This window comes from Ictidomys tridecemlineatus, chromosome 11 (genome assembly GCF_052094955.1).
Source record: "Ictidomys tridecemlineatus isolate mIctTri1 chromosome 11, mIctTri1.hap1, whole genome shotgun sequence".
Lineage (NCBI taxonomy): Eukaryota > Metazoa > Chordata > Mammalia > Rodentia > Sciuridae > Ictidomys > Ictidomys tridecemlineatus.
Genome location: NC_135487.1, coordinates 106,020,241 through 106,041,710, shown reverse-complemented (window position 1 = coordinate 106,041,710; position 21,470 = coordinate 106,020,241). Strand labels below are relative to the sequence as shown.

At 35.8% G+C, this 21,470-nt stretch overlaps 1 protein-coding gene across 6 annotated transcripts in view; it reads right to left on the bottom strand.

Annotated features, from left to right (window-relative positions):
- Lrig2 (leucine rich repeats and immunoglobulin like domains 2) overlaps positions 1-21,470 on the bottom strand; it is a 165,100-nt gene that overhangs the window by 14,860 nt on the left and 128,770 nt on the right. For 5 of the 6 annotated variants that reach the window (XM_040287360.2, XM_078027035.1, XM_005337637.5 and 2 more), the window contains exons 7-13: positions 20,776-20,919; positions 20,427-20,570; positions 16,992-17,072; positions 15,981-16,052; positions 15,569-15,637; positions 2,899-3,062; positions 322-642 (exon numbers count right to left, since the gene is read on the bottom strand). In XM_040287360.2, the coding sequence (XP_040143294.2) occupies positions 322-642; positions 2,899-3,062; positions 15,569-15,637; positions 15,981-16,052; positions 16,992-17,072; positions 20,427-20,570; positions 20,776-20,919 (995 nt within the window). The remainder of the gene's footprint in view (positions 1-321; positions 643-2,898; positions 3,063-15,568; positions 15,638-15,980; positions 16,053-16,991; positions 17,073-20,426; positions 20,571-20,775; positions 20,920-21,470) is intronic. The other variant, XM_040287361.2, reaches the window with a different exon arrangement.

The window sequence follows — 21,470 nt, the reverse complement described above, 5'->3', positions numbered from 1 at the left end:
TAATAATACTCTCATATGTATGAAGTTAAATGGTGCTTCCTAAACTAACATCAACACAGTGGTCAAGGAAACTGCATGTTTTAAAAAAAAAGAAAGGTCTTTAAAAATCTAAGAAACACAGAAGACAAATACATTTTTTTGGTTGCATAAAGTCTAAAATGTGACATTTATACAACATAATAGGCAATAGATAAAGCTATCCTGAAGTTTTTTTTCCAGCCACAGAAAGAAGAGCATTAATTTAAAAAATGATTCTTTGTGACTAATTTAGACAATAATACCAATCTAAACTAAATATAGTCAAGGAACATAATTCCTTACCATTCACTGTCAGTTTGGCTTTTTGAGAATAATTGGAACCAAAATGATTAGTAACAATACACTGGTATTTTCCTTCATCTGTGAAATTCACATTGAAAAGATGTAAAATACTAGTATATTCCAGAGCTTCTCCAGCTTGCTGCCGGTAACGAACAAAATTCTCAATATCCACATCGTATAGGATTTCACTATTTTTGCGCCACACAGTGGACATGGGTGAATCACTGCTACTCACTGCAGTACATGTCAGAGACACATTAACTCCTCTTAGAGCAACTGTGGATTCAGGATGTGTTCTTATCTGTGGCTTGAGAAAATCATCTGAGGGGGGAAAAATGCAGTAGTAGACATGTTAATTATTTACTTGTACTTCTTTAGATTCAATTTTAAAACAAATACCGTAAAACTGAGTTCTATTTATACAGTGTAATATTAAAGTTGAAAAAAGATTATAGAGCTGATGTCCAATTCCTTTGTTTAAAGATGGGGGATACATTACAGAAAAGTATTTTCTGTAAATGAGCAAGTAAATAGCTTGCTCAAAGTCATTAAGTCACTGGCAGAACCTAGATAGGAACTCAGGCTCCTGACATAAGAATCCAGTTTTACTATCCATGACACTTATGTGCCTATAATGTATTTCTTAAGCATTACCAGTTAGAGGAGAAAAAAAGAAACCTTAGATTAGAATTTCAAGACAAGTTCTAATTCTATTATCCCTTTCTTATTATATATTACATATATTATAACTATTACCCTTTCCATGCCAATATAGAAAATGGGGATATGTACTATTCTATTTCACAGAGTAGCATCAATAATACAAAATACTTGGCAGTACTCTGTGAATACTCACAACATTAAAATAGTGAAAAAAATCCAAGTATGTCAAATGTACAACTAAAGATTAGTGTAGGACTGACTTGACTAATCAACTATAGATTTATAAACTGTAACGCTACTGGGTTGTTTCAGAGAGGTTTGCATATGAATTCTTAACTTTATTATCTTTACTGAATAATATTTCACCGTATAAAAGTGATACGCAGAATGATAGAATATAAGAGATATGTCTACATTTAATTACTAAAAAAGAAATGTGCAGCAACATATGCAGAATTTAGTCTTTATTAGATTCTTTGTTTCCTTCTTTAAAATTTGTAAAAACAATGGAAGTATTTTGTGGGCCTGAACTTGCAAGCACCCCAAGTATCATTAAGTAGATTGTGAAATTAGATCTGGCAAAACAAGAGTACTCAAATGAACACGCAACACAGATGTACTAAAGTCATCCCTCTATATCCAAGAGCTTTGCATCCAAGAATTCAACCAACGGAAGAATTAAAATAACAGAGGAAGTCAAAAGTAGTGGTATAATCCTAGCAATATGGAGGGTAAGGCAGGAAGATTTCAAGTTTGAAGCCAGCCTCAGCAACTTAGTGAGTCCCTAAGCAACTTAGCAAGACCCTGTCTCAAAATTAAAATAGGGGCTGGGATATACCTCAGTGATAAAATGCCCCTGGGTTCAATCCCCAGTACCAAAAAATAAATAATAACAGGAAAAAATTATTTTGTTCTGAACACATACAGACTTTTGTTCTTATTCCTAAAATTATTCCTTAGATAAAACAGTATAAGTATTTACATAGCATTTATATCACATTAGGTATCTTAAGTAATTTAGAGTTAATAAATATGCAGATACTGCATTTATATGCAAATACTATCTCATTTTATATGAGGGACTAAAACATCCAAGGATCTTGGAAGCAAACCCCTGTGGAAGCTGAGGGATGACTGTTCCATGTGAAGCTAAGAATCATTCCTTCTACTTTAAAGGAAATTTGAATGTAAAGGCAAAATTTCCAAGTTGAAAAAAGATTTATACCAGAAATTATAAGTATTAAAATCAAGACACCTTGTCTATGTCTACCCTCTCAAGAAAACAAAAAAAAATCCAAGTCTTAAAAAAAAATCCTTCAGTCTTAAAAAGCTGCATTTAAAAATACAGCACATGAAACCAGTATCTTATTATACATAAAACTTGCTGTACATGTATAATTACAGCATTGCTGATGACAACATACATTGCTGGTCACAACACAACTAGTGTTCTTTTTTTTAGAATACCTGTGGCACTTTTCAAGACCTACAATAAGTATTCATGTAAAAAAAAAATCATACTTATTGATTGGGCAGAAGGATCACTTAAGCCCAGATTCAAGGATAGCCTGGGCAACATAGTGAGACCTATCTCAAAAAAATAAAGAATATACAGAGGTGGACTGGGGCACATAGCTCAGTGGTAGAGTGATGTACAAGGCTCTAGGTTTGATTCCTGGCACTGAAAAAACAGGTAAGATGACAGAGGGAAAAACTGCTTATGAAATATTAAATCAAAGAACACAAAATTTAACCTATGATTATTAAAATATAATCACTGAAACCCAGGTTAGAGAATAACACAGAAAAATGGAAATAGATATGCTAGTGGGAAAGCTAGTGCTTCTTTTCTTTTTAATTCTGTTAATACAGTTAAATAAGTAATATATAAAATTTTAAGACAAAAATACAAACCACAGACAAAATCTTTCAGGTCCACATTCAGGATGCTTTGCCCTGCTAGCCATTCAGGATGTGCACAGCTTACATTTACAGAATGATGAAAGTTATTATCAACCAGCCATTGAAGTAACCACTTCAAATGACAGTCACAGAGCAAACTGCTTGTGTTTAGAATCCTGCAGAAAAAAGAGGAAAAGTACCCTTTGTTTTACTTTTCAATATAAGTTTCTTTGGTATTAAAACCTTCATGTATTTTTCTTGCCAAAATGTTTAATCTGAATCGAATCCTAAAAGTGAAGAACATCAAGAAGGGGGAAACAACAGCAAGGGAACCATTTTTTAAAAATATTTATTTTTAGTTTCCGGTGGACACATCTTTATTTTATTTTTATGTGGTGCTGAGGATCGAACCTTGCGTCCCACACACGCCAGGTGAACATGCTACCATGTGAGCCACATTCCCAGACCCGAGGGAACCATTTAAAAGAAGACTAAAAAGCCACTATAACCCAATAAAATGATTCTTTAAAAAAATATTTATTTAGTTGTAGATGAACACAATATCGTTATTTATTCATTTTTATGTGGTGCTGAGGAAGTCAAAAGTAGTGGTGCATACCTGTAGCGGTGCCTCACACATGCAAGGCAGGCACTCTACAACTGAGCTACAGCCCCAGCCCAATATGATTCTTAACTGGAAAAAAATATATCTAAAAAGGACATTTTTTGACAACAGGGAAATTTGTGAACTATTTCTAAACACTGGTGTTATGATGTCTACAGCTTTTAAATGGTCACACACACAGAACAATTGTGTATACAAATATCCATGTGTGTGGCAAGAAAGCAAAAGTGAGAACAAGTCCCAGAGCCAACAAGAGGAAGAAGGGAAACAGATAAATGTGGCAAAAACATCAAAGTAGAGGGCATTCATTGTCCCTTTTAAACTTCTGAGGTTTAAATTTTTGAAAATTTTGAAAAGAGGGCAAAGGCTCACTATGTATTTTAGAACAGTGAGAGATCTTTGTTGTAAAGAGTATATAATTATTTCCAAATTTCATCAAAACTAAAAATACTTCTGCCCTATGGTAATGTGTACTGCAACTTAGACTAAGAGCCACTAAAATATGATTTATGTCCTACAATAGGAGTATAACACATATCTGAAAAATCACCATTCTCCATGACCTCTTAAATCTCCTGATGACTTAGAAGAATGGAAAGCAAATAATTTTGAGACTGTAACCTGCTTTGTGTATATGATCATAATCTTCATCTAGGTTTAAAGTCTGGTATAAAGTATCTACAAGTCTGTTCCACAGAGTGTTTAAGGGTAACTCAAAAAATCCATATTTCAAGGGTAATTTTAATTTTAACATAGTTCCCTTTTGCATTTAAGAATTTTTAAGTACTTTTCATTCATTCATTCATTCATAGAGAAATATTTGAAAGTCTATCACTATATGCCAGGCACTGTTCTAGGTTTGGGCACAAACTCCTCATGGAGCTTTTGTATGTATCTAGAGTCAAATTAGCAATAAATAAATGCAAAATACAATGTCAGAAAAGTGTTAAGTGCCATGAAGAAAAACAAAGCTAGGCAAAGACATAAGAGACAGAAGCTACTAGTTTAGATAAGGTAGTCAGGAAAAGTTTTTTGAAGAGATGGCAGTTGGTCAAAGACCTGAAAGTGGTGAAAGGGCAGATGATGCAAAGATCTGACTTAAGAATATCCCACCCAGATAGAGGAAACCACATGCAAAGGACTTGAGGCAGATAAGCTTAGTTTGCTCTACCAAAATCAATGAGGCCAGCTGGGTGTGGTGACACTCACCTATAGTCCCGCACTCAGGAAACCGAGGAAGGAGAATCCCTTGAGCCTAGGCATTTAAGACCAGCCTGGGCAACATAGCAAGACCACCAGCCCCTCACATCCCCCAAAAAAGGCAAGGAGATCATCTAGTATAAAGCAAAGGGATAGTGACAGGAATGAAGTCAGAGGGCTGGGCAGGGAATAAGTGCATTATAAACTAACGAAAGGAGCCAGGCACAGTAATGCACACCTGTAATCCCAGCTACTCAAGAGACTGAGGCAGAAGGATCACAAGTCTGAGGCCAGCTCCAATTTAGCAAGGCCCCAAGCAACTTGGTGAGATCCTGTCTCAAAATGAAAAGGGCTGGGAAAGTAGCTCAGTGGTAAGGTAACCCTGGGTTCAATCCCAGTACCCAAAAGTAAATAAACTAATGAAAGAACTTCAGGGCTGGGGCTGAGGCTAAGTGGTAGAGCACTTGCCTAGCACATGAGATACTGGATTTGATCCCCAGCACCACACTTAAAAAACAAAACACAAAGAAACAAAAAACCTTAAATAAACAAAAGCATTGTGTCCATCTACAACTAAAAATAACTTCAGTTTTACTTTTTAAGCCCTCAATGTATCAGGAAGACACTGAAAGGCTTAGAGGAGTGACATGGTTTGGTTTATGTTTTCTTAGGTATAATATAAACTGGGCTCATATCCTAACTCCACAACCAACCTTAGACAACATACTACATGCTCCAAAATCCCAGTTTTTATTTCTGGAAAATGAAAATGAGAACGTTTACCTCAAAAAATAATTTTTAATAAAGCATTTAGCACAGTACCTGGCCACATAAAATACTTAATTCACAGTAGTTTCTTCACTTGTATTTCTTTTGCTTTCCATCATCACATACTAACAGACCCTGCACACAAGCAACTAACAGAGTATACTGCATTCTCTCTAAGTGTTTGAAATACACACCAAAATATTATCAGGTCTTTGAGTAGTGAGGATTCAGGACTCTTTCTCTCCTTCTTGGTTTAACTGTATTTTATAATTTTTCTACTATAAGTATATAATTGTAATGAAAACTGTTTTTCAATTTATATGTAACTCTTTCATCTACCTAAATATATTCATAAAAAGCAATGCAAGTAATACTAAAAAGCACAGATTTTAATAAATGTTGACCTAAAAAGTACTATAGCCAGGCACAGTAGTGCACATCTATAATCCCGAGCAGTTCTTGAGGTTGAGGCAGAAGGATCACAAGTTCAAAGCCAGCCTCAGCAACTTGGTGAGACCTTGTCTCAAAAAATAAAAAGGGCTGGGGATATAGCTTGGTGGTTAAGCACCCCTGCGTTCAATCCCCAGTACAAAAAAAAGGAAAAAAGTACTGTAAGATTTCAAGTAACCAAAAAGCAACCAAAGCTTTGCAATTAAAAATTTTTTTCAGAGTTAGTATAACAGTTTGTTCAAATCAACTGTCAGGCCAGGCACACTGGCACATACCTATAATCCCAGCAGCTGGGGAGGCTGTGGCAGGAGGATCTTCTGAGTTCAAAGCCAGCCTCAGCAACTTAGCAAGACCCTGTCTCTATAAAATATAAAAAGGGCTGGGGATGTGGCTTAGTGGTTAAGTACCACTGGTTCAATTCCCAGTACCAAAAAAATAAAATAAAAAGAAAACTGTCAGAGAAAAAAAAAATTACTCAATAATATTCATTAAAGTCAGCATTCCCTTGTGTTCAAGGAAAAAAGAGATGTCTTTCTTTCCTTTGAACAATATGGGTCATTTTTTTTTCATTCTGTCACCTTCTGTTCACTAAGGACCAGCTGAATCATCTGCTGGGACCCAGGAGTAAAGAGTATTTGCTAAGTGGTATGAGCAGTCAGGCATTTAATGAGGGAGATTTCTATGAAAATGAAAAACAGAGGCTAATGGTTAAACTAGAAATTCAGTTTGTTTTTTTCTTTTTGCAGTATTGGGGATTAAACCCAGGGGTAATTTACCATCAAGCAACATACCAGCTCTTTTTACTTTTTATTTTGAGATAGGGTCTCACTAAGTTGCTGAGGCTGGCTTCAAACTTGCAATCCTCCTCCCTCAACCTCCAAATCACTGGGATTAAAAGTGTGAACCACCACAACTAGCCATAAACTCATTTTTTTAGGTCCAGAGGAGAGTCAGTTGAAAAAAACCCACTAGATAGTGGGTTCAAAGTACCTTCAGGTGAAGTTAGAACAAACCATGACAATTTGACAGATCTTCCTGGTTTACAGATTGTCTCTGTTAATGTCACCAGCTATTAAAGTGAACTTTTTGAGTGATTCACACAATAACAGGCATGAAGGTAGGCTATATATGTGATCCGTTTGCTGATTTCTCTGAAGTTTCTATTAAGACATCCCACTTCAATTTAGAAGGCTTTTCGGAAAAGGTCTGTTTTAGTTATGCCTAAAGTTATGCCTACCCACTAGTCAGAAGGGTAGGAAAAACTGGTGCACCAACTTGGAGAGCTACAGCCAGATATTGGAGGAAATAAGAGGAACTGGGAATTTAGAAGAACTAGCAAAATGAACTGGTAGAATCCACAGGGTGTACCATACTTTTCCACTGAAACAAAGATTTCTCTCTATATAAATACTTCACTCTTATTTACAAAATAAAATAAGCTATAGTTACTTTTGAGATTTGGCCTGAATGTTTACATAGGTGCAGCAAGAATGGTAACTGACCACCAGGCTTTTTAAATTTGCTTTGCTGGAATTTTTCTAAGAATCTCAGATTAGACTTTATGTTTTTTGTCATGTTGGAGATCAATCAAACCCAGGGCCTCTAGCACACTAGGCAGGCACTCCCACTACACTCTCTCAGGCTCCAGATTAGCCTTTTAAAAGCCTCTCAAATCCACAGAGCCAAGTCAGAAACTCATCACCAGACTTTTCCTTCAGTCTTTAGATTTGAAGGAATTCTTTTCTTCTTGAGGGTGTCAAAATACTCTGAAATTTCCAGGACTGCCAAAAGGAACCTTGCTCATTTATGAGGCCCAAAGACAGGAACCCCATCTGCAAGGTACCACCAGGCCAGTATTTCCAACAGGCACTTTAAGTTCCAGGGCTTATAAAGTCAGCATTGGTTCTTTTGTTAAAGCTGTCTGGTCAGATCTGATTTTATACATCATTGTCAAATGATATTCCAGTCAAATAGTTGGTAATATATTCAATGTTTTCAACTGCATCCTGTTATAAGAACATACTCCTATTGAACTTATACAAATAATAATATTACTAGGAAAATAAGAATACTCTCTAAGCTCCTGAATTCTGGAGAGATCAGGAAAGGAGAAAAAGGAATTATTTCCTTGTTGTTCACAAAGACACACTTTAGCAAACTGTTTTAAGTTATAGATAGCTAAGAGAAAACAAAAAGAGTGCCTTAAATCTGAAAATAGAACATTAACAAAAAACGTCATTATACTTTATAAGTTCCTTCAGTCCCAGGTAATTAATTCTTGTTCTACTTGATCTTGGGCTAACAGTTTCATAAAACCATGTGAAGGAACAGTTTCATAAAATTCCTTCATTAGATTTCTGAAAATCTTATTCAGTCCAATTATTACCAGTATGATTATCAGAAACGTGTTTCTGTCAGTCCTTCCCATGAACCTCTGAATACAAAGCACTTTTAGATTACAATTCTTTGAAAAGGCCTTCAGGAAAACGTCAGAATAAATCAATAATTGTTTATGAATGGCACAGGACTTAGAATGATCATAGTTAAAGATAATGAGTAAACAGTTATTTCTGTGGCATACAAAATTATGACCAATAACATTATGGCAAATATATCATGAACAGTAGGGTTCTGACAAATTTCTATGAACTTTATACAACTTCTCAAGTACTTATATTACTAGGATACATAACATAAAAATATAACCTTAGCATCACTTTTTAACATTTCCTACATAACTAAAAATACCAAATAAACCTATTTTTATATAGAGAAAAATGCTTTAAGATTTTCCAGGAAGAGCCAGGTGCCATGGTATATTTTGTTAATCCCAAATACTCAAGAGGCTGAAGCAGAAGAATCACTACAGCCCAGAAGTTCAAAGACAGTTTCAGCAACTTAGAAAGACCCTGTATCAAAATGGGAAAAAAAGGGCTGGGACACAGTTTGGTGGCTCAGTGGTGAAGTGCCCCTGGGTTAAATCCCTATGGCATACCAAAAGGGCTGCAAGTATATCAGTGGTACAGCCCATGCTTAGTGTTGAGGCCCAGAGTTCCATCCCCAGCAACTAGGGAAAAAATAAAGGAGAAGACCAAAAATGCAAGAAAACATATCTTTGCTAAAATAAAATTAGATTTAATTTTTCACAGACGCACTACTGATATTAAAAACTGTTAATAAAGGGGCTGGGGGGGCTGGGGATGTGGCTCAAGTGGTAGCGCGCTCGCCTAGCGTGCGTGCGGCCCGGGTTCGATCCTCAGCACCACATACAAACGAAGATGTTGTGTCCGCCGAGAACTAAGAAAAAATAAATAAATGTTAAAATTCTCTCTCTCTCTGTCCCCCTCTCTCTCTCACTCTCTCTAAAAAAATAAAAATAAAAAAAATAAAAAATAAAAATAAAGGGGCTGGGGTTGTGGCTTAGCGGTAAAGCGCTCACCTAGCACATGTGAGGCCCTGGGTTCGAGCCTCAGCACCACATAAAAATAAATATAATAAAGATATTGTGTCCAGTTATAAGTAAAAAAAGTTTTAAAAAAAATTATAAGGTCAGATGCAGTGGTACATGCCAGTAATCCCAGCTACTTGAGAGGCTCAGACAGGAGGATCACAAGTTTAAGGCCAACTTCAGCAACTGAGCAAGGTTCTTAGCAACTCGGCAAGACACTATCTCAAAAATAAAAAGTAAAACAAAAAAGTAGGGGATTATCTCAATGGTAAAGTACCCCTGGGTTCAATCCCCAGTACCAAATAAATAAATAAAACCTTTATAAGCCAGATGTGTTGGTACAAGCCTATAATTCCAGAGATCCAAGAGGCTGAGGCAGGAGAATCTCAGCCTCAGCAATTTAGCAAGACCCTAAGCAATCTAACAAGACTCAGTCTCAAATTTTGAAAAAATAACTGAGGATATAGTTCAGTGATAGAATATCCCTAAGTTCAATCCCTAGGACCGGAGACAGGGGGAGGGAGAAAGAGAGACAGACAAGACAGAGTCAGAGACACACACACCTCCCATTATAATAATAAATCATTCAATTGTAGACAGTTAACCACATGAGATAATTCTGTCTCATCCCAACCTCCTATATCCATTCAGTTCTTGTCCCCTATTTAAAATAAAAAGGGATTAGGGATGTAGCTAATTTGTAAAGTTCTCAGCACTGCAAAAAAATAAATAACAACAATCTCCATACTAACATAAATTATTTTTTCCCTCAATGAACTCTATCTTCATATCTTACACATTTTCTTACCATTATTCATTTGCATAAATTAGAATTGCTGACTCTTCATAATCTTTATTTCTAATGAAAACTAGGAAATAAAAAAGGTAAACTGCAATACACCAATATTCTATAAATTAAGACTTATGAATATATCTTGTTATAATTTTTAGAAGCATATGCTTAATCAGAGTTGTACAGGTCACATTTTTAATCCAAATATACCTGGTTTTCTATAAAATTTAAAAAGCCAAAAGTAGATAAATTTAGACTTATATTCAGCAATTGATATCTCAGTTTGGTAAATGATCTACATATTCAATAAATAACCATTTACTTAGCAGTACAACTTTTTTTGGGGGGGCAGGGAGGTACAGGGGATTGAACTCCGGGGCACTCGACCACTGAACTGCATCTCCAGCCCTATTTTGTATCTTTAATTTAGAGACAGGGTCACTGAGTTGCTTAGAGCCTCGCCAATGATGAGGCTGGCTTTGAACCCGTGAGCCTCCTGTCTCAGCCTCCCAAAATGCTGAGTGCCACCACACCCAGCAATGGTACAGCTTTAATGTTTTAAGATACCAAACAGGTTTTTCAAACTATTTTCAAGTAGTACCCAAAAGACCTAAGAAGAGCATACTACAGGGACACAGCCACATCAATGTTTACAGCAGCACAATTCACAATAGCTAGAATGTGGAACCAACCTAGATGCCCTTCAAATAGATGAATAGATTAAAAAAATGTGGCATTTATACACAATGGAATATTACTCAGCACTAAAAAATAATGAAATCATGGCATTTGCAGGCAAATGGATGGCATTAGAGCAGATTATGCTAAGTGAAGTTAGCCAATCCCTAAAAAATGCCAAATGTCTTCTCTGATATAAGGGGGGTGACTCAAAATGGGATAGGGAGGAAGAGCATGAGAAGAAGACTACCACTAAATAGGGAAGAGAGGTGGGAGGGAAAAAGAGGGAGAAGGGGAGTTACACAGAAGATGGAAGGAGAACCTCACTGTTATACAGAATACATATATGATGTTATAATGAGAAAAAATTTTTTAAAAAGTGTGTCACATTAGATTGGATAGAGAGAAAAGATGGGAGAGGAGGAGAGGAGAAGGGAGGATAGGAAGGGCAGCAAAATAGACAATTTGATTGATGTATGTACATTACATGTATGTATTATATGTCAAAATGCATTCTATGTCATGTATGACTAAAAAATAATAAAAATTGTTTTTTAAAAAAACAATTATTGTTAAAAAGTTCATTTATAAACTTTTATTCCACTTATATCTACTTAATTTACTTAACAATTATGCTTCAACTGTTTGTAAAAATTTCATGAGACATTAAATAAAGCTAGTCTATCATCTTCATTATCTTTTTTGTTGATAAAAGCAAGCATTAAAAATATTGTAGAGGGCTGTGGACATAGCTCCTTGCTTAGATGAGGAGGCCCTGCGTTTGATCTCTGGCATTGAAAAAAAAAAAATTAAAAAACAAAACTACAGGCCAGGAGTAAAACTCAGTGGCAGAGCTCATGTTCAGCATGAAGAAGGCCCTAGGTTCGATTCCCAGCACCAAAAAAAGAAAACCCACTAAGTTACGTTTCTGACAAAAATGGATAAAAATCACTTGTTTACCAATACAGTAGTCCACCTTCTTATCTATGGTTTTACTTTCCAGTTTGTTACCCACAGTCAAAAATATTACATAGAAAAATCCAGAAAGAAACAATTCATGAATTTTAAATTGTGTGCCATTGTGTATAGCATGATAAAATCTCCCATTGTTCCAACCAGGACATGAATCATCCCTTTGTGTAGTGTATCCACACTGTATATGCTATCCACTTAGTAGTCATCTTAAGTTATCAGATCAACTGTGTTATCATGGTACTTGTGTTCAAGTAATCCCTATATTACTTGATAATGTCTCAGAGGACAATAATAACGATGCAAAGGAGGCACCAGGTCATAAACATGGAAGGAGAGACAAACTTTGGTACTATGTGGCAATGTTGCAAGACATAAGAAAAAGCACAGTATAGATAGGTTTGGTACAATCCTCATTTCAAGCATCCACTATGGATCTTGGAACATATCCCTTGTAGATGAGAGGGAATTGTTATATTTGTGAAGGAGACATTTGAGATTTTCTTTTGCTAGATACATGATCTTATGGCGGCTAAAGAGATATCTAGGGACTATCAGAGTATCTCTAAAGCCCATCTGAGTATAAATAAAATATTTATTCTATTTTCATTCAGCCATTTTTGTTTTCAGCCTCAAGAGGCTATTTCTATGGTCTCTAATCCCTTGAGAGCCCCCAATGGAGGACAGGAAGGCAGAGTTCAAGTGATTGAGAGGCTATAGTGGGAAAGAAAAGGTCTGACAGAAGTGGACTGAAGGATATAGGAAGTAGGGATTTGCAGGGGAGCCTATCAAATGACTCTAGGGAAATGGAGAGAAAATTAAAGGTGGTTAAAGAGAAAGGAGAACAGCAGCAATGAGAAGTGAGAATTTTAGAGGAGCTCTTAAGCTTCCCAAAGAGGCCAATGAAGTTCCAACAAGAAGGAGGTAGACAGAATTAGCAGAGCACATCATCGGCAGAGGATTCAAAAAGTAAGTCAGGTGACAGAAAGGTTCACATGGGACAGACTGAATCCAATAGGGGGAACAGACGGGCCTCTCAGAGTGCCAGGAAGGATTTCCAGCCCAGGCAGCAAGGGAATAATACCCAAGGGAAAGACAGCCAGAAAGAAGACCTTCCAGTCTAGCAGATACCATTCAAAAGAAGTCTGGCATTCATCCCAGTTCCTAAAGTATCAGACTCTTTAAGAATCAAAATCTCTCCTTACCAGCTTCAACGGACATTTGTCCGGAGCAATGGTTGACCAGTCTGACTCACCATTGGATCCCCGATCAATCAGTCAGGAATGAAAACAAAGGCTTCAAGGAGTACACTTGGGGTCCTGGGTGAGAGGTCCGGGGGTCCAATGATGAATCTGATCCTATCCGAGCCACAGCACCAAAACTGTTAAAGAAAAAGTTACTCAATGATACTTGTTAAAGCATCATGGTAAAGCAGACTTGATATTCAAGACCATCTCGATAGGTATAGAGAATAATGCAGCAGGATTTTGCAAAGAGGGAGAGATAACTAGGTTCAACTGTAAATAACCATGGGCAACCGGGGATTTTATAGCCAAGTAGTAAATGGGGTCAGTAAATGGAAAATTATTAAGAAGTATAGAGAAAGGGTGGGGAACTAGAAGAAGTAGAAGGAGAAGAAGGGGGAAGGGGATTTTTGGCTAAACCAAGCTAACAGGATTCTTGCTGAAGACAGGCCAGGGCAATCAGACAACATCTGGGAAATGATTTAGAACAAAAAACCTGAGAAACCTGATCAGCTATCAAGGGTACCCTAGGTTAAGCACGTTACTGGACAGGTTACTGCTAAACTGGTTTAGCAACTGGTAAACTGATTTTACATAAAAGTACACAGTCCTATGAGATTGAAGAACCTGACTAAAGTTTGGTCAAGCAAAATCTTTATGACAACTCTAAATTACTAAATGAAACTCTGAAGATTGAAACTACAATATTTGCTTTCAGCTACTATCAAAATTATTTCTTAAATTGGGTTCTTATAACAATTGTCAAAACTTTCTTGCTGGCCCTCAAATTATAATTGTCAAACTTCTTACCGGCATTCAAAACTGAGATAAAAGTTATTTGCAGTAAGCTGTGTCCTAACAAGTTAACTAAGGCTAGGAAAAATAATTGAAAATATCAAGATATTCCACTACCCCCCAAAACTTTTTTTAATCTAACAGAAAATGATTTCCATAATATTTAAATTTTTATGGTTAATATTACCTATTCAACTTTTATTATGTGCCAGACTTTATGCTCAGCATTTTCTCAAAAACCTCCAAAGTTTCCTCAGGCATTTAGAAAAAAGAAAAATCCTCATTCCTCATAGCCTATTAGGACCCACAGGATCTGGCTCCTGATTTTCTCTTTGACCCCATTTCATTTATTCCTCCCTGCCCAGAAAGCCCTTCATCCAATATTTACATGTTTTGCTGCTTCATTTCATTAAGATCCATGTTCAAATGCTCAATTTTCACAAGAGACTCCTCTCACTACTTTATCTAAAATAGTAATCCCTGTCAATCCCCACACCTCTAACCTGGTTTTATTTTTCTTAAGAAAATTTATTACCTGATGGGATATTCTCCATCTACTGACTTATTATTTATCTTTCTTAGTAAAATTTATATAGGAATACTTCGCTTTGTTTACTATTATGCTTTCAGCATCCAGAACAGTACCTTACACAGTAGATAAAGAAAATTTTACTAAACAAATTATTTTATTTTCATATAACCCTGAGGGAAGTGCTATTTCCATTTTGAGACGAGACACTGAGTCTCAGGCTGGACAATATATGCCCACTGTCATAGGCTGTAAAGAATACAGCAAGAATTTAAACCCATGAAGTACAAAAACTCACACGTTTCCATTTTATCTCAAATTGTGTCCAGAACCACTTTTCAAAATTCCCAGTCCACTATAAACCAATAATTACATAAACTACAACAAAAGTGTCTCAGTAATGTCAAATTATTCTAAGTTTCATAAAAGCTTACTTTGAATTTCTATCATTATCTTATTATGAATCAGTTCTGGTACCCAGACAATCCTATGTGTAGCTTCCAGACAAGGCAAAATAAATGGCTAGAGTCCAGTGGTTCTGACATCTGAATGCATATTCAAATCATCAGAGATCATAATTAATACTAATGCCCAACTAGCCATCCCCATCCCCAGGAAATCTCTAAACCAATAAAAGAAATCATGAATGAAAAAGAATATAAAAATAAATTTTTCTATTGCAACTATTAATAGTATTTGAACGTTTTAGTAATTTGAGCAGAGTAAAGACATCCTTTCTGATAATTACAACAAAAGCTTAGTTCAACTCATAAATTAAAGGACAAAATCACATTGATTCCTTAATTTTAACCCACCCAAGGGATAAGAATTGGGAAACATGCTTCTGGTAGTCAAAAACTGAAGGAAAAAACAAACAAACAAAAAACAGTAGGACACATACATAAAGCACAGGGAGCAGTGCTAAGACTTCCTAATTATGAGCACAAACAAAAAGAGAAGGTCTTAGTGTCACACACTCTGAACTTTGCACTGATTATTTTTAAATTACAGATAGGCACTAAAATAATTGAGCATTACACTTTCTTTTTCCTGCCTGAATGGCACACTTTTGGAAACACTTTCGTCACACTTCAAAGCACAAGCATTAAGAAAAAAAAAAAAAAAGCACAAGCACGGTGATTTTTTAAAATTTATAAAAGAAAACACTTAAGTTACTTACAGTTCTTTCAAGTGAGTCTGAGAAAAAGCATTTTCTTGGATAGACATTATAGCATTGTTGTTCAAATCTCTGAAATGAAGAGAAATGAAACATTGCCAGTCACATTTCTACAATTAAGTTACACAAACACTTGACTTTTTGTTGTTATTATTGTTTTTCTTTTTGTACTGAGGGTTGAATCCAGAGATGCTTTACCACTGAACTATGGCCCCCGGCCCTTCATTTTTATTTGAAACAGAGTTTCACTACTGATGGCCTGGAACTTGTGAGCCTCTCTGCTTCCACCTCCTAAATCACAGGTATTACAGGTGTATATCACCACACTAGGCTTATATAAATACTTTAAATGCTTGTGACAGTCTCTACTAACAGTGAAGATTATTATATAGTGAGTAAATTATGCAAAACTTACAAATGCTCAAGGGATTCAAGACCAACGAATGCTTTCTTTGTAATTGACTTAATCTGATTTCCTTGCAAGATTCTGAAATAAAATTATATTCATTAGACATTTACCTTTAAAATGTGAAAATAAGCTTAATATGCATTTTTTAAATATTTTAACAGCTTTATTGAAGTATAATTGATAAACAAAAAACTGCACATATTCAGAGTGTAGAATTTGATTAGAACAAGCATTTTTAAGGACTTATGAACTTATTAATCAATCTAAGCTTCTATTATTAAGATGCTGGAGTTCAATGAAATACTTCTGAACAACCATCCTGGCCACTAAGAAACTGGCAGTTTTCTTATGATTAAATAGGTTAAATTTCCCATTTCTCACTCTTTAACAAAAGATCATCAGGCCAAAGAAATTAAGCCAGTGTAAACATTTGGAGAAACTCTTCTCATGGAAGATCTAAAATCAACATGAGAGAATCTTCTTTCCTTCTTCTAGATGAATTAACTTATAAAAATTTCACTTGATTAAACACACTTCCTGTTCAACTACAGTTTCTCAGTGATCTCTTTTACTTGAATAGAAATTCAAGTTCTATAAGTAACTTCTCTATGTGCTCATAGGAATGCTTTGCTAACAAAAAATGCCCCATTAAAAACAAACTACTTGACCAATGTGATCCTGCAATCTGTACACGTGGAAAAATGAGAATTCATACCCCATTTAAATCAAATGTATGATATGTCAAGATCATTGTATTATCTTGAGCAACTAATTAAAAAAAAAATGCAGCTCCATATCCCTTTTTAATGAGATGTGGGATAAGTTATTACTCAAAATGCTTTAATATCTGAATAAAAATTTTGGCAGCCTAAAAAAAAAAATAAAATAACTACTTGATAAATAACAAAGCTCCTTTCACTAGCAGAGAGGCCAGAAGGTTCAGAATTTCTGACCATATCAAAATCCAATCACATTTACAACTGGTTCTTGAAAAGACACTTTTGTATAAATACATACAATTTAGTAAGACTTGTGAGTCCAGCAAAGGCTTCACTAGCATCTTCTATGGCCCATGAAATTTCATTGTTTCTTAAGTCTCTAGAAAATTTTCAGGAAAATACAAGTTATGTTAGTCAACACAGTCATCATGCCATTGAGCGGGATCCTAGCAAGACAATGTTAAGGTACATGTGCTAATTCTGATCCTTATTTTAACAGTTATTTATAATGAAGACCCAATTATACTTTAAAGGTGTATCTGTATAAACATGCAATACCTGATTCTCATAAGCTAAGAATTAAGCTGGGCATCCTGCTAATAGCACTAATCTTCCTAGCTAACAGTATCTAATTGTGTTAACATATTTAAAATTATAGGGCTGAGACTGTGGCTCAGTGGCAGAGCACTTGCCTAGTACATGTGAGGCCCTGGGTTTGATTCTCAGCACCGCAAATGAATAAATAAAGGTCCATTGGCAACTAAAAAAAAAAATCATGGATAGGGTCCTGCCAAAGAAGGAGAGTTTCAAGATACAAGGGATATGATTCAGAATAATGGGATTTCTGGGTGACCCAAGGCTTTCCCTGGGCCCTTAAACTTGAAATGGCTGACAAAGAATAATATCAATATAGAGCTTTACAGCTCAAGAGCAATTAAGCACACCCTCTGGGAACCAAGAATGACATACCCGTGTGTAGAAGAATCACTGTATCTTTTTTTTTTTTTTAGGAAAAAAAAACAAAAAACAAAAAAGAAACTATGGATCTTTTAAAATCTACTGCTCCATTCTCAGCTGGGAGATGCAATTATACCACATCACATGCTGATAAAAGAAATATCAGTTTAAAATATTTAATCATTTTTGCTTCCTTAGGCCATTTTATAAAAAAAATAAAGCACAAAGCTTTCTGCTTTGTAAGACCTAAAGCTGTATGAATAACAATAAGGAGGTAGTAGATCCCTCTTCTTGGTTACCCATCTTTACTTAAAATGAAAAGCTAACAGAGTTCATTTTATTTTACTAAGGAGTAAATACTGAAAGCACCAGTGGCTCTACTCCTCAGGACTTTACCCTCTCCACAATAAAGTATTAAGAGAAACCATGCACAAATATACCTACTCTTTCTTTTTTATTTTTTTATTTTTTTAATTTTTATTTTAAAAGGGGGAGAGAGAGAGAGAGAGAGAAGAAGAGAGAAGAGAGAAAAGAATTCTAATTTTTTTTTTTTTTTTAGTTTTCGGTGGACACAACATCTTTTTTTGTATGTGGTGCTGAGGATCGAACCCGGGCCGCACGCATGCCAGGTGAGCGCGCTACCACTTGAGCCACATCCCCAGCCCCATCTTTTTTTTTTTTTTAATATATATTTTTTGGTATAGATGGACACAACACAATGCCTTTATTTTTATGTGGTGCTGAGGATCGAACCCGGGTCCCGCCCATGCTAGGCAGGTGCTCTACCGCTGAGCCACAATCCCAGTCCTATACCTACTCTTTCAAAAGCATTGGGCTAAAAGCCAGAGTTTCTCAGATTTGATCCTTCATTCTGCCATAACTATCTCTGTGAGGCATTAGAAAACCACGTACTTCCTCAATTACTTTCTTAAACTTTAATTTGGGGGTACCCAGGGGCACTTAACCACTGAGCCACAGCCCTAGCCCTTTTTTAGAACCAGGGTCTTGCTGAGTTGCTTAGGCCCTTGCTAAAATGCTAAGGCTGGCTTTGAACTCACGATTTTCCTGCCTCAGCCTCCTGAGAAACAAGGATTACAGGCATGCAACACTGCACCTAGCCCCTAAACTTTAAATCTAAAAGTAATCATTAGCAGTAGACTGAAACAATCTGTTTGCCATCCTTTGAATTATCAAAAAGCTGCAACTGCATCTGATATAAATTTCTGAATTTGCACTAATCTAGTTTTACCTCTGATAATACAGAAAAAAGGAATATAAAAGGAAATTAATTTTTTACTTTTCAAGGTCAATTCTGAACAAAGTTAAAATATATATATTGGGCTGGGGATGTGGCTCAAGCGGTAATGCGATTGCCCGGCATGCATGCAGCGCTAGGTTCGATCCTCAGCACCACATACAAATAAAGATGTTATGTCCGCCGAAAACTAAAAAAAATAAATATTAAAAAATTGTCTCTCTGAAAAAAAATATATTTATCTTTAATCGCTTTTGCTATATATACATATTGATACACACACACACACACACACACACACACACACACACACATACACACCTGTGCATGTATATAAACATCTTCACAAAATTATCATGTTTCCTTCTCATTGATGGCTAGGTCTCACAGATGTGAATCTACTTCTTTTCTGAAATCCTCAATGGTGAAACTAATGACCATAAAGTCCCCTATTCAAAAACTATTAACAATCTACAAACTCTGTAGAGTGTGGAGGCCCACACCTGTAATCCCAGCTACTTGTGAGGCTGAGGGAGGAGGATCGTTAAGTGGGAAGCCAGCTGGGCAACTTATTGAGACCTCTGTCTCAAAATGGAAGACAAAGACCTGGGGATGTAGCTCAGTGGTAGAGTGTTTGCCTAGCATGTGAGAGGCCCTGAATTCAATTCCCATATCCCCTAAAAAATTTTTTTTCTTAATCTATAAATTCTACTAATTACTCTGTTTTCTCTTAGTCTACTGTATGTTTGAGAATGCTATATTTCATTAAAATACCTCTTCATTCAATAAAATTATATTCCATGAAGGCAAAACATTTAACTTACAGAACCACAGGATTTTCAGGTTGAAATTGCCTTTAGTAACCACTTAATTCTAAATTCTTCTTTCATATATGAAGAAACAAAAACATACCCAGGAAAAGCTAAGTGATTTTGTTCATTTCATAATAAAATACATGAGCTTTCATGTCAAATAGACCTGGGTTCTAATCCTGATCCAAATGTTTATAAATTATATGACTTTAAATTTTCATCTCTCAGTCCTCAGCCACCTAATAAGAACAGTAACAACCTAATATCTGAAAGTTCCTGGTACTTACAGATAATAATTGTTAGTTTCTTCTGCCAAAAGTCATGCAGCAAACTAGTAACAGAACAGAAAGAACTGCTCCCACTATACATCCTGCATTTCTCAGAATGAGAACTGATATACAGCCGAAGTCAGAGAAACAAGAAAATGACTGCATTCTTGACCCCAGCAACTATGTTTTATAACATAGCAACTGGTTCTAAAAGACAGGCTTTGCTATTTATATGTTAACTCAGAATTAAAATATAAAATGAACTTCTCATGATAGGAAAAGTTTTATCTATGGATACCAAGACAAATAAGATTATTATTCCTATCATGGGCTGAGGGAAGGACAAAATATAAAAATAAAACATACATAAATAGATCCCCTGATTAGTGGACTGAATTAACTTGCTTTATTTCATTTTAAACCAGAATGGATAAACTTACAGTGTCTGAAGATTGGAAAGAAACCTAAACACACCATCAGCAATGTGAGTGACTCTGTTATCTCCTAAATTCAATCTCTCCAGTAAACTCAGACCCACAAAGGCAGATTCATCCAGGCGAGTCAGCTGATTATAAGACAGATCACTAAAAACAGGAAACATAGAAGGTAAGGAATTCATTGTATTTTGGTTCAACTTACAAATTCTTACTATATTTAGATGGTAAATTTAGAGTTTTCAACAAACTTCTAGGAAAGAATGTTAGTTAGATCTCATTACTGGCTATGGAAATGATTTATTCCAATTATTCTAGTCTCACAGCCTCCAAAAAAATACCATCCAACACTTACAGTTCAGATAGTCTTTGGCAGAACTCCCATGCATCAGGGCTGATTCTCTCAATAGCATTCTGGCTCACATACAGCTGCTGTAACATTCGTAAGCCATACAACCACCCCTTATTCACTCGTGTAAGATTATTGTGTTCTAGTTCTCTGCAGAATTAAAGAAAAGAGAATATTTCAAAACAAAGCATGTCAATAGAAGTATAGTTTTAAATCTTCAATAAGTCTTTCTCAGAAAAACATATACCTTTGCTCAACCCAAGTGATACAATAAATCCTATTAAATAAATATTATCTTAAGATTCAGTGCTAGAACGTATTAAGATTGTCTAAAATATCACATCTACAAAACCAACAAGCTAAGTGGTATAATACTTGTATTCCAGATTGTTGGGAGTCGCCTGGGCTCCAAACACTAACCTCCCCATCCCCCAGAAGAGCCGTCCAATGGTGAGTCCTGCTGACTCACATGATCCTTATCCACCAATCAGAAAGCACCCCATGCCAGCTGCCAAAACCATTAAATTGTTAAACTGTTTCAACAGTCAGACCACCCCCTGCTCTAAAATTTGCAGAGCTGCCTCATAAATGGGCATTTTCTCCTAGGGCAAGCCTTGATCATGCTTTCACAGATGAATTCTGATAATTTTCCTCAAAGAATTTGGGAATACAAACTTTTTACATAAGAAGTTTGTAAGAAT